At 42.0% G+C, this 14,626-nt stretch overlaps 1 protein-coding gene across 1 annotated transcript in view; it reads left to right on the forward strand.

The window, feature by feature from the left end:
- PRIM1 (DNA primase subunit 1) overlaps window positions 1-2,695 on the forward strand; it is a 26,416-nt gene extending 23,721 nt beyond the window's left edge. The window contains exon 13 of the mRNA XM_040340984.1: window positions 2,056-2,695. Coding sequence (XP_040196918.1) covers window positions 2,056-2,075 — 20 coding nt within the window. The 3' untranslated portion in view covers window positions 2,076-2,695. The remainder of the gene's footprint in view (window positions 1-2,055) is intronic.
- Window positions 2,696-14,626: the final 11,931 nt, after the last annotated feature.

Genomic DNA, 14,626 nt, shown 5'->3' on the forward strand with positions numbered 1-14,626 from the left:
TATATATATATATATATATATATATATGTATGTATGTATGTATGTATGTATATGTATATATATATATATATATATATATATATATATATATATATATATATATATATATATATATATATATATATATATATATATATATATATATATATATATATATATATATATATATATATATATATATATATATATATATATATATATATATATATATAGCTACGATTTGCCAGGGGTCACCAAATCCTGGGCTGTTCCTGAAGCCTGCGCTGCTCTCCCAGACTTTTCGCGGCCGCCCACTTAGTCTATTCGCAGGCGCCCATGCAGTTTACGGCATGGCTGGGGGGTAGAGACTAGAGGTCAGCTGACTGGTGAGGAATGTGAAGTGGGAGGGACTGGAGAGACTCTATCTCCTGATTTCGGAATTGGTGACACTGCTATGAGACACCGCAAAGTCAGAGACGCAGTAAAGCTGGAGACACAATGAGTAACACTACCTCGATTTATAGTTGCCATTAAAAGTCCCCACTACAGTTCTCAGATCAGCCAGCATATGACCTTGATCAAGAGCACCTCATTTTGCTAATCAGAACTCCCCCCAGCACTGCCACTTATCCCAGTCAAATCTACCCCCCCCCCCCCCCCCCCACATACACCAAGTGGTAAGAGAAGGAAAAAATTGAGAATACATGGAAGTGAGAGGTAAAGAGGGAGATGAACAAAGAAAAAGGGAGAGAAAGAAAAAGAGAGCAAAGACGACGAGAGGGGGTAAAAAAGAAAAACAATTGGCATAGAGAGATGAAAGGGAAAGAAAGGAGAACAAAGAGTTGTACATCCTAAAATGTACCATAAGGGGTTTTAATAATGTATGAGTGGAAGGAACTCGGGGAACGCTAAATTTCCATGGGTTAAGGGCGCACATTACTCATCTTGCCTTGGGTGCCGACAACCCACACTACAAAAATAATTTTTCTGATAGGGGTCCCCACAACTCAGGAAATTTTATCAAGAGGTCACGGCACTAGGAAGGTTGAGAACCTCTGCCCTAGAGAATAAAATGGTGATCATTGAAATGCTTTGTCACACTGTATTTGGGGGGAGGGGGGGCACTTAAAGCGAAGTTCTGACAAACTTAAAGCAATGTCGGCACCCAAAGCCGATCTGTTTCTCGGGTGCTGCCGCTGCCATCTTCAGTAAGGGAATCAAAGTGAAGCTTTCTGGCTTCACTTCCTTGTTCCCTACTGCGCATGCAGGGTGACGGGGGAGAGGCTGGACGTGGCGTGAATATTTATGCCCGGAAGGGGGAGCAAATGCCTGTATTAGACAGGTATCTGCTCCCCCCTGAAAGGTGCCAAATGTGACACCACAGGGGGGGGGGGGGCGCACCTGTAGGAACCGAGTAAGTAGTACGTACACACACACACAAGCATGATGATCAGTTACCATTTCATATCCATGGAGAGACTGTGCAATACATTGATGTGTGGAAGTTGGGGTTTTGGCAGGGCTTTGATCATGGGACAATAGGTGATTATGATGGGTTGAGAGCCTCAGGACACTGGGGTGGAAAAGGGGTACTTGCAGGCACTTTTTGTTGATCATTTATATCTGAAACAATATCAGTTTGTTGTCAGCACATCATCAATTTATAGGTTGCATTTCTTTTCTGTGGTCCCTTTTTTTTGTTTGATGGTAAACATTCCTATTGCATGGCACGGAATATAGTGAAGTTAATTACTAAAACTGCAAAATCCGGTACAGCTGTGCATGGTAGCCAATTGGGTTCTAACTTCAGCTTGTTCAATTAAGCTTTGACAAAAGAAATGGAAGCTGATTGGTTTGTCTGCACAGCTGCACCATATTTTGCACTGTTTTAATAAATGAACCCCATTGTGACTTGGACCCTCAATTTTCACAATGTACTGTACTTATTCATTAATTTCATATTTTGATGTACAGTATGTGACTTCTCAAGTTGTACTTTTGGAAAATTTTGTATATGGAAATGTATGTTTTGGAATATACCATACTAAAATTTAGCTTTTTCCCTTTTATTTTTAGATCTGAAGCGGGAGTTTTAAAGTTTTCTGCCATTTATCAGGGGCTTTACAGCAACATAATAATCTTTGTGTATTGGACTTCTTTTAATAGGAGAATGAGGAGTTCATTAACCCATATCAAGTAGATTAGTTAATGGTGCAATAACTCATTGCTTCGGGTTACTGCATTTTAGAAGTCTACTTGACTCTCCAAGGATCTTTCCAAAGATACATCTGTACGTTTTTGTAAGTACTCTGAGCCACATACAGGAGATGATTAGTTTTATTTCTGACACCTTTTTTTTTGCCCCAGAGATATGACTGCCAGAGCTGCCCAGATGCACTCGACTTTCTGAAAGTATGTATGCCTGGGCAATTAAATTTTGTAGGTGTAAGCGCCTGAAAAATATTTTCAAATGACTGGATTGTGCCTGCACATCTTTAGTGTCAACAGCCAAGCATTGGAGTTTTCTGTCTGAAATTTTAAATATAAAAAATTGTTTCATATCTGATTGATCCATCGCTGCTGAACAACTGTCCAGGAGGAATACAATATACTTTTGAAATTACTTTTGTACCCTGTAAAATAAACTTTCTGTCAAGTTGTATGTTTTATAAATAAATTATCATATAGTTTGGTACATATGTGCTAATTACATGTATAAACACATTCATGGAATTCATTTCATGCTAATGGAAAATTCACAGCTGTTGCGTTAGTTTTAACTGTAATACATATGGACTTTTCTGTAAAAGTGGGAAGATGCAGGGAGCAGTGGTGATAGTAATTCAAGGCAAGGTAGAGTGACAACTGTGTGAAAGTATCTTGGGCCCCTTTGACACTGGGGCGGCTTCGGCGGTAAAGCGTCGCTATTTTTAGCGTTGTTTTGCCGCCAATTTCGCGGCTCTATTCAGCCGTGAGCGGGTTGGTTTTACGCCCGCTAGCAGCCGAGAAAGGGTTAAAAACCACCGCAAAGCGCCTCTGCAGAGGCGCATTGCTGGCTGTATAGCCGCGGTGATTTCAATCGGCAGGAGCGGTGGAGGAGCAGTATACACACCGTTCCAAAGATGCAGCTAGCAGGACTTTTTTTTAACTGTCCTGCTAGCGCAGCCCTCTGGGCTTTCACACTGGAGACACAGAAGCGGCTGTTTAGGGTCGGTTTGTAGGTGCCATTTTTGGCGCAATAGTGCCTGCAAAATGACCCAGTGTGAAAGGGGTCTTATGGAATGGCCAGTCAGTGCAATATCAAAGAAATGTGCTTTGTTACAAATGGCTAAATCTCATAAGATGTATGCTACATCCTGGGTCACTGCCTGCTCTTTACAATTTATAACTTCACTAATAAAAATTGCATGGACAAGACCAGTTTACACAGAAACAGAGGCATCGACATCCCTTTTAATAAAGAACTAGAGGCAAATGGGAGAAATATGGGACTTTTTTAGGTGCACGGACACATAAATGCACAGAAATATTTGTTCCAATTTTTTTGTAATTTTGTATTAAAAGCATATTGTACAGTAATAAAGTGTGATTCATCATGCATGATGTTCAACACGTTTTGCCTGTTCAGGCTTCTTCAGGAAAATGTGTGGTGATACTATTGGCAAAATAGATTCAAACAATATCGCACAAACATTGTTATAGCTACATCATTTGTTTACTATACATGTGTGATAAAGGCTATGTCTACCAATAGTCTCCCAAAAGAGGATCCCTACCTCCAAATGATGAAGAGGCAAGGAGTTACTGTAACAAATGTATATATGAGATGTGTCTTTCCAGGTGTGCCTACATTTATCCACCAGGTGGGGCTAAAAGCCGGTCCTCCTGTAGAGAAGAGTATAAAACCACAATGATTTTATTTAGGATCTAAATAAAATGGATCATAATACATTTCCCAGAAGAGTCCTAAGTATTTTCCCTATTGTATGATACTACAAGCTTAAAGAGGAACTGCAGTCTGCTCACATAATTTTGTAATAAAAACATCTCTGCCGTTCTGAAGCTTCCCTCCAGCCGCTGCATTTTTTTATATATATTCTATAATAAATCTTTGATTCTGTACTTGCTAAATATGCTGCATGAATCTCAATCCACTGAGTCTCGCTGCATCCGTTTTAACTGTGAGCAGCTGAAGCTGCTGTCCAATTCCTGGATTTACAGATACACTTGCAGCTCTCATTGGCCCTCTTATGACTACCCCCCCCCCCCCGGCAAACTCAGGAGAGTGAGCTGTGCATGATGTCATCAGCCTAGGCTTTTTACCAGACAAGAAACAGGAAGTGGGCTATATAAGGTCTTTTACTGTCAGAAAAAAACTTTTTACTATCCAAAGTTAAAACAACAAGGGCAGAAGATTTGAAAGATGAAAAAAATTACTGAAGTTCTGCTTTTTAAGTTCCTGTGTTTGTCAAATTAATCAGTAATGAGCACTCACTCCTAAGGCCTCATGTACACTGCTGCTGGTAAACGGATGTTTAGGAGCAGTTTGGCATTTTTTTTTTTTTAACTGCTCCTGAACTTTCCTCTTATCAGTATGTGTACACAGGGTCATTTCTTAGGCAGTTGAGTTTAGAGGCTTTCTCTGTAACCAAAAAAAATGCGTTTAGAGGCATTTCAATCACCAAACGTGGCTAAATGTGGCAACTCTGCGTTTAGCAGCGGTTCGTTTAGACGTTTTTCGGTTTAACCAAAAAGAAAAAAACGCGGCATGTGGCTAAACTAATGTTTTTAGACCCGGTTTCTAGATGTCAAGTTAGCGCAATTAGGAGAGGTTGAACAATGTCCCGTGTGCATGAAGCCTTAAATCTGCAATGAAAAGCCTGCAGGGAGCCTGTATGTCCACAAGATGCTATCCAAAGGATCTAATAAAGGTGCACACGAATAATTCTAATCCATCTCACATCTAGCATGCTCAGTTTTACTAGTGTCCATAGGAGGATTGATGTATTTTCTTAGCTCTGCTGACTTCCAAGACAATTATCTTGGTGTAATTGTTAAAATCTGCCGCTTTATTCAGACCAGGTCTTGGTGCAGCCATCAAGCACAGTTTTCACAGAAGACCCACAGGCTGCATCTATTACTTCAACAAAGGAGAAGTTTGTGTCTGATGTGCATACTGTGCTGGTACTATCCCAGGCTTTGACCTTACAGGGTCCTAAAAGATATGGTGTTCCAATCCTCATACACACGTCTGCCTATTTCCTCTGTAAGTCATTTCTTTACTCTATCTTTTGGTGATTGTCTGTTATGGAATGGTCTATGCCCCCAGCAACCCCAGCCTTTTGTGTCATAAACTTGTATTATGGACCTTATGTATTATGGCTATTTATAGCACCTTACTATAGGACTGTATAGGGTTACTGAGTTTGTGTACATCTGTGATTGTGCCATATACCTTGTGCTTTTCATTTAAGGCTGGGTTCACATCTAAGCTGCATGTGGCTCGCAGCAGGGGTCCAGGGCATCCCTATTTTTTTGTTTTAGGGACAACTCGGGCTGAATTTGGTCCTGAAACGGACCCAAAGACGCACAGGACTCCTTTGTAATTCGCTCTGCAACCAACACAGAGATATGTGAACCGGCTCCATAGAGAGCCGGTCACAATCTCCTGTCATGCAAATTGGATGCTGAGAAACACGCATCTAATTTGCACTAGTGTGAACCCAGCCTAATGCCCGTCTGCCTCACACATATGTTTAAGGTGGTTTGAGGTTGTACACTGAGAGCCCACTCCCAGCACACAGCTGTCACCAACAACTCTTTGGTCAAGGGTTCTGATTGGAAGCCAGCCAAATTGGCTGCTGATCATGTGACTGCTGTGAGAACCAATCACTTTGGTCTTATGGGGAAAAAAAGAAGCTACTCCGCCTCGTGGGCATTAAAGCCCACTTAAAGTGATGTTAAAAGATCTTTTCCTTAAAATAATCCATAGGAATCTAGTACTTAACCACTTCCTGACCACTCGCCCACAATGTACTGAGGCCATTGTAGGCAAAGCAACTTGCCTCGTACGTCACTGCCTGCTTCTGGGTTTAGGGAGCATGCATGTGTGGCACCCGTTGTGATTGTACACAGTCGGAGCCTCTCAGCAAGTCCCAGCCAATGACTCGCTGCCAGGACTTGCTGATTGTACAATCACATCCCAGAGCTCTGTACAGAGAACGATCTCTCTGCTACTACAGGGATGAGAAACTTGGAGATCTAGAAGTAAAAGCTGCACACTTTACACATAATCCACATAGGCACATACTTAACCCCTAGATTTAACTGCTTGCCGACCAGCCGCCGCAGTTCGGCTCCCCTGCGCGAGAGCCCGTAGCTATACGTCGGCTCTCGTGCAGGCCACTAGGGGCGCCCCCCGCTCGCCCCCAACTCCCGAGCGAGTGCCCGGCAGGTGCGATCGCCGCCGGGCACACGCGATCACTCATTACAGAGCGGGGACCGGGAGCTGTATGTGTAAACACACAGCTCCTGGTCCTGTCAGGGAGAGAAATGCAATACAATGTATGAACAGAAGATCAGTCATTTCCCCTAGTGAGGCCACCCCCCCTACAGTTAGAACACACCCAGGGAACATACTTAACCCTTTCCCCGCCCCCTAGTGTTGACCCCTTCACTGTCAGTGGCATTTTTATAGTAATCCAATGCATTTTTATAGCACTGATCGCTATAAAAATGCCAATGGTCCCAAAAATGTGTCAGAAGTGTCCGCCATAATGTCGCAGTATCGAAAAAAAATCGCTGATCGCCGCCATTACTTTGCGCAAACCAATCAATAAACGCTTATTGCGTTTTTTTTTGTTTTTTTTTACGAAAAATATGTAGACGAATACGTATCGGCCTAAACTGAGGAAAACAAATGTTTTTTTTTATATATTTTTGGGGGATATTTATTGCAGCAAAAAATATTCATTTTTTTCAAAATTGTTGCTCTATTTTTGTTTATAGAGCAAAAACTAAAAACCGCAAAGGTGATCAAATACCACCAAAAGAAAGCTCTATTTGTGGGGGACAAAGGACGCCAATTTTGTTTTGGAGCCATCTCGCACGACCGCGCAATTGTTAGTTAAAGCGACGCAGTGCCGAATCGCAAAAAGTGCTCTGGTCTTTGACCAGCAATATGGTCTGGGGGTTAAGTGGTTAAACACCTTCCCAGCCAGTGTCCTTAGCACAGTGACCGTGTGCACCCCCCCAGTGTCAGTTTCAGATTGCCCTCCACATTATCCCAGCCCCATTATAAGTTGCTGATTACGCTAATAGAATAAAAAATAAAAAAATCTATAGTTTGTAGACATAACTTTCATGCAAGCCAATTAGTATGCACTTATTGTGATATTTTTTTTTTTTAACATCAAAGACATGTAGCAGAATACATTTTGGCCAAAATGTATGAAGAATTTTTTATTTATTTTTTGGCTATGTTTTGTAGCGGAGTACGTGAAAAATATTGGAGCTTTTTCCCCCCCAAATTTGGGGTTTTTCATTTTTATCGCAAAAACATAAAAAACCCAGAGGTGATCTCCCTGGGCTACTTTTAGGAGCTGAGATTTTGCCTTTTGATCAGCCCACTGGAGAATTTGTCATCCTGCATATACACATGGGAGTCTGTCAGCATGCGCACAGACTACAAACATGCATGTATGTGTGTCATATTGTAGCTTGCTTGCAGTTTTTAAAATATAAGCTTTAGTTTTACTTTAATGGCCCTGTAATCAAATTTATAATAATTTCTAAGGGCTAGTTTACACTTGCTTCAAAACACTGCTTTGCACACGCTTTGTTAAAGCTCTCTGAATGCCAGTCAAAGCCCCCTGGTATTAAATAAAATGGTTAGCTTACAGTCCTGTTTACACCTTTGCTTTGGCTTCGCTTTAAAAAAAAAAATTATACCCTATGTAGCTTTAGTGGTGCTTCAAAGCCTCCATAGAACTCAATGACAAAGCTTGCTTGAAGCACCTGCCGCTTTTGAGAAGCATTAATTCAGCTTTAGCTTTGCTTTGTTTTGGAAAAATTGCAGGTATGAGATATATACACGCGCACGCACGCACGCACGCAAGGCATCTGTCAGGCTTCAAAAGAGCACCACGAAGTATCAAAAACGTATCATTAAAGCATGTTGAAGCCAAAGCAAGTGTAAATGATCCCTAACTGTTTTTCTGCCTCCTTATAACATCTTCTGTGAGTCATCATCTGCCCATAACACCTTTTTCCATGTGGCCTCAGAATCTTCAAGGTGCGTTTAACCACTTAAGACCCGGACCAAAATGCAGCTAAAGGACCCGGCTAGGTTTTGCGATTCGGCACTGCATCGCTTTAACAGACGCAGTGCGACGTGGCTCCCAAACAAAATTGGCGTCCTTTTTTCCCCACAAATAGAGCTTTCTTTTGGTGGTATTTGATCACCTCTGCGGTTTTTATTTTTTGCGCTATAAACAAAAATAGAGCGACAATTTTGAAAAAAATGCAATATTTTTTACTTTTTGCTATAATAAATATCCCCCAAAAATATATAAAAAAACATTTATTTTCCTCAGTTTAGGCCGATACGTATTCTTCTACCTATTTTTGGTAAAAAAAATTGCAATAAGCGTTTTATCGGTTGGTTTGCGCAAAATTTATAGCGTTTACAAAATAGGGGATAGTTTTAATGCATTTTTATTAATTTTTTTACTACTAATGGCGGCGATCATCGATTTTTTTTCGTGACTGCGACATTATGGCGGACACTTTGGACAATTTTGACACATTTTTGGGACCATTGTCATTTTCACAGCAAAAAATGCATTTAAAATGCATTGTTTACTGTGAAAATTACAGTTGCAGTTTGGGAGTTAACCACAGGGGGCGCTGATGGGGTATGTGTGACCTCATGTGTGTTTACAACTGTAGGGGGGTGTAGCTGTAGGTGTGACATCATCGATTGTGTATCCCTATAAAAGGGATCACACGATCGATGACGCCACAGTGAAGAACGGGGAAGCTGTGTTTACACGCGGCTCTCCCCGTTCTTCAGCTCCGGGGACCGATCGCGGGACTCCAGCGGCGATTGGGTCCGCGTACCTGTACGTGCCCAGCTGTGCCATTCTGCCGATGTAAATGTGCAGGAGGTGGTCCTTAAGTGGTTAAGGTGGTCAGATGAGACTAAAATTGGATTATTTGGCCTCAACCCCAAACCATATGTCTGGCGGAAATCCAATACACCTCACCATTCTAGAGGCGGTAATATTCTGATATGGGTGTGTTTCTCTGCAGCAGGGACTGGAGCATGTCAGGTTAGAGGGAGAAATGGATGGGGCAAATAGCATCAAATTCTGGAGAAAATCTGCTGCCCTTTGCCAAAAATCGCTGATCACCGCCATTACTAGTAAAAAAAAAAATATTAATAAAACTATCCCCTATTTTGTAGACGCTATAACTTTTGCGCAAACCAATCAATAAATACTTATTGCGATTTTTTTTTTTTTTTACCAAAAATATGTAGAAGAATACGTATCGGCCTAAACTGAGGAAAAAAAATGTTTTTCTATATATTTTTGGGGATATTTATTATAACAAAAAGTAAAAAATATTGCATTTTTTTCAAAATTGTCGCTCTATTTTTGTTAATAGCGCAAAAAATAAAAACCACAGAGATGATTAAATACCACCAAAAGAAAGCTCTATCTGAGGGTAAAAAGGACGTCAATTTTGTTTAGGAGCCACGTCGCACGACTGCGCAATTGTCAGTTAAAGCGACGCAGTGCTGAATCGCAAAAATGTAAATAACCTGTCATTCACTGAAAGGGGGAAGAACAGACACAAGTTTTCTCCTGTTTGTCCGTTTATCTCACTGAAAAAAGAAAAGAGGATTGCTCAGAGCTGGATTAACTCTTTGTGGCAAGACTGGGCACAGATGATAGGAATTCTTGCACTATTCATTGTGACAGCACTTTAAAGGGGTTGTAAAGGTAAGGCCCCATGCACATGAGACGCTATTACAAACGCCTCTAATCTCAGCTTTTCAAAGGCAAAAACCGGCATTTAAAACGCCCGTTTTTGCCGCGAATTGCGCGGCGTTGTGCCGCGATTTGCAGCGTTTTACCGCGATTTGCGGCTGTCAGCGTTTATCCCCAAAACACTGTAGACCCTCCCCAAGCTCAGAATCAAACTATTTGTGCCGTGTTTTGCCGCGTTTAGCGGCGTTTTGCCGTGATTTGCGTCTAAAACGCAAAAGCTGAAAGCTTCTGAACCCAAAATTTTGGGTTTGGAAAAACGTCCCTAAACCCAACTGCTTTGAAACGCCAAAAAACGTGATCGTGTGCATGGACACATAGGATAACATTAAATGTGTTCAGGGGCAGTTGAAAAAAATGCCCAAATGCCTCTGAACTCGAGTTTAGCAGCGTCTCGTGTGCATGGGGCCTAAATGTTTTTTTACCTTAATGCATCCTATGCATTAAGGTGAAAAAACATCCATTACTTTCTCAGGACTTTCACTGCCATAGACTGCAAATCGTACCTGTGTCTATATCCGCACTACTTGAGCCTGAAAGAAGGTAAATATTAACACTTTGCTAGTTAAACTTTTGTTCATAACATCACTGTTCCTCCCTGTGACATGGACAGCAGCTCTCACAAGTAGCACTGAAGTCATATCAAATCATTACAAATCTCACAGAAGTAGTGCTGAGGTAGTATTTAGGCTGAGTTCACACTAACACAAATTGCATGTGGATTTCTCTGCATCCAATTCACATGTCAGAAGATTGTGACCGTCTCTCAATGGAGCCAGTTCACACAGCTGCAGAGCAAATTGCACAGGAGTCTTGTGCATCTTCTTGTCCGTTTCAGGTCTGAATGACCGCAGGCTAATATGGTTCACCTTTCATTTAGAGCCCTTTCACACCAAAAACGGCTATAGCGGAGCGTTAAAATAGCGCGATTTTACTGCGTTTTTACAGCGTTTTCAATTCATTTCAATGGAGAGGGGCGTTTTTGGAGCGTTTTAATAGCGCTATTTTTACCGCGAAAACGCTGCAAAAACGCAACAGTGTGAAAGGGCTCTTACTTAGGCTTGACAGATTTGTGTTTACATATGTAACTGATTGTGTTAATTTAGATGGATACACTACCATGGTAGCACTTTTTTGTTTCATATGATTGTGATATACTGATAGACACTATCTAGGTTTTGAATAATATCATTTGTTGATCACAGCGCTGGTTTTTGCAGAGACATATTTAGATTGATTCTTATGCCACGTACACACGATCAATTTTCGGGTTGTAAAAATCTAAGTTTTTTAAAAAATGTCATTTAAAATGATTGTGTGTGGGCTTCAGAGCATTTTTCGGGTTCTGAAAAATGGCCAAAATAAAATTTCGAACATGCTCTATTTTGTCACAACATTTTAAACGTTGTCGTTTTTCGGGTTGGAAAAAATGGTCGTGTGTGGGCTTTAACAATGTGAAAAACCTGCGCATGCTCAGAAGCAAGTTATGAGACGGGAGCGCTCGTTCTGGTAAAACTACCGTTCATAATGGAGTAAGCACATTCATTACGCTGTAACACAGAAAAGCGCAAATCGTCTTTTACTAACACGAAATCGGCTAAAGCAGCCCAAAGGGTGGCATCATCCGCATGGAACTTCCCCTTTATAGTGCCGTCGTACATGTTGTACGTCACCGCGCTTTGCTAGAGCATTTTTTTTTTTCATGATTGTGTGTAGGCAAGGCCGTTTTAATGATGCAGTTGAAAAAAACGTAGTTTTTTCTAGAGCCTGAAAAACATTGTTTTTTACAACCCGAAAAATGATTGTGTGTACGCGGCAATATTCTAACAATACAGCAGCAGTGTAACATTCTTCCATTCCATTATATCTGGGCGCGATTCCATTTTCCAGTATCCTGGGTTTTGCTGCGATTCTGCCTGCAATCCCAAAACGCTCAGGTGTGAACACATGGTGCCATTACAGGATACCAATAATCATCATAGCACATTGGTGATGGACAGGGGCGGACTGACTATTCGATCACTCGGGCACTGCCCGAGAGCCCCATGCCACTAGGGGGCCCCATCAGGGTTGCCAGCCTTAGGGCCCTTTCACACGGGCGGATCAGTAATGATCCGCTCCGTGTGTCCGCAAAAGCTCAGCGGGGATCCTCCGTAAAATCCCCGCGGAGCTGGCAGCTGACAGGGCGGTCCCCGCACACTGTGCAGGGACCGCCCTGTCTTTCCTCCGCTCTCCCCTATTGGGGATCGGATGAACACGGACCGTGTGTCCGTGTTCATCCGATCCGGCAGACGGAAGAAAAATAGTATTTTCTTCCGTCCGCAAATGCGGATGTTTGCGGAGGCAGACGATTACGGGTGTCAGCGGATGGTCATCCGCTGACACCCGTAATCACATAGGGACCAATGTATGTCCCGTTTTCATCCGCAACGGACGGATGAAAATGCGGACATACGGTCCGCACGTGTGAAAGGGCTCTTAGTAAAACCAGGGACAGTATGTCAAAATATATATTTTTTTAAATCCCAAGATTATAGCTGCCCCGCCTCTTCAGTACCTTTTCAGTGTGTGTATGTATACTGTATGTGTGTATGTATATTGTGTGTGTATACTGTGTGTGTGTGTATACTGTGTATGTATACTGTATGTGTGTGTGTGTATACTGTGTATGTGTGTATACTGTGTATGTAATACTGTATGTGTGTGTATACTGTGTATGTATACTGTATGTGTGTGTGTATACTGTGTATGTGTGTATACTGTGTATGTAATACTGTATGTGTGTGTATACTGTGTATGTATACTGTATGTGTGTGTGTGTGTATACTGTGTATGTGTGTATACTGTGTATGTAATACTGTATGTGTGTGTATACTGTGTATGTATACTGTATGTGTGTGTGTATACTGTGTATGTATACTGTATGTGTGTGTATACTGTGTGGCCCCATAATCTCCTATTGCCCGGGGGCCCCATGAGTTGTCAGTCTGCCCCTGGTGATGGACGCACTTTATTATTATTTTTTGGACTTAATGTGTTGTTTGTGTTTATTTGTAGGCCTCATTCACACTGCACATTATAAAAGCGCCAGTAACGTTAGCTGTAGAAAGCTGTAGCTGTAGAATGAGTTTTGTAGTGTTTTTTTTTTTTTTTAGCAAAACTATACTCCCACAAAAGCTTATTGCTCAAAAACGCTGAATAGCTGTCTTTTTAAGCTTTTATCAGAGTTACAGCATTTTTACAGTAGTTCTGTGGGTTTTCTTTTTTCAACCAAGAAAATGTCCCTGCCAAAAAAACTATGGGCCAGATTCACAAATAGGATACGACGGCGTTTCTCCTGATACGCCGTCGTATCCCTGTTTCTATCTATGCGACTGATTCATAGAATCAGTTACGCATAGATATTCCTAAGATCCGACAGTTTTACACTGTCGGATCTTAGGATGCAGTACCGCGGCCGCCGCTGGGGGGAATTTGCGTCGTAAACCAGCGTCGAGTATGCAAATTAGGAGTTACGGCGATCCACGAAGCTTTTTCCCGTCGTTACGTCGTCGCGAGTGTTAGATTTCCGTCGCAAAGATAGTGCACCTTTAACATGGTGTAAAAGTACTCCACCATGTTAAAGTATGCCTGTCTTTCCCGCGTCGCTTTTGAATTTTTTTTAAATCTTTTATTTTTCCCGGCATAAATCTTTTTTCACATCGCGATTCACAAAACGTCTGCTCGTCGTAATTTCGCGCAAAGCACGACGGGAAATTTGTCACAGGAGCATGTGCAGTACGTCCGGCGTGGGAGCGCGCCCGATTTAAATGGTACCCGCCCCATTTGAATTGGACTGCCTTGCGCCGGACCTGTTTACGATACACCGCCGCAAATTTCCAGGTAAGTGCTTTGTGGATCGGGCACTAAATCGGAAAAATTGCGAAGGTGTAACGTAAACCGGTTACGTAAAATTGCGCCCGCTGTACGTGAATCTGGCCCAATACTCCCACAAGAGATTATGGCTCAAAAACGCTGCATTGCTGCGGTTTTAAGCTTTTGGGCCGGTTCACAATGCTGCAATGTGGGAACCTTACGAATCCACTGCGGGTTCCCACATTGCATGTCTCCCAGCGGCAGTTCACACTGCCCTATGCAAACTGCTGGGAGTGTCATTTATAAGTTAATGACACCCCTAAATCAGTTTGCATATCGCAGTGTTATCTGCAAACTCGGACAGAAATCGAATTGCATGGGTGTAAACACAAAAAAAGGGTCCTGTGCGAGTTTGATGCAAATTCAGCCATGCGATTTTTATGGCTGAAATCGCAGCTCACAGAGATCGCATGTGAGTGTCACTGTAAAGCGGTGCGAATCACATCTGATCTCTGACACCAGTGTGAACCGGCCCTTTATCAGAGTTTCAGCGATTTTGCAGTAGTTCTGTGTTTTTTGTTTTCCAGCCAGAAAACACCCCTGACCAAAAAACGCTGATAACAGCTTATTTGTACATGGACACCTAGGAGAACATGCTGGGGAATTTACTGGCTGCAGAAAAAAACTGCCTGAAGCCAAAAACAGCAGCTGTAAAAACGTCCAGTCTGCATTAGGGCCTC

Source organism: Rana temporaria, chromosome 2, assembly GCF_905171775.1.
Source record: "Rana temporaria chromosome 2, aRanTem1.1, whole genome shotgun sequence".
NCBI classification, from domain to species: Eukaryota; Metazoa; Chordata; class Amphibia; order Anura; family Ranidae; genus Rana; species Rana temporaria.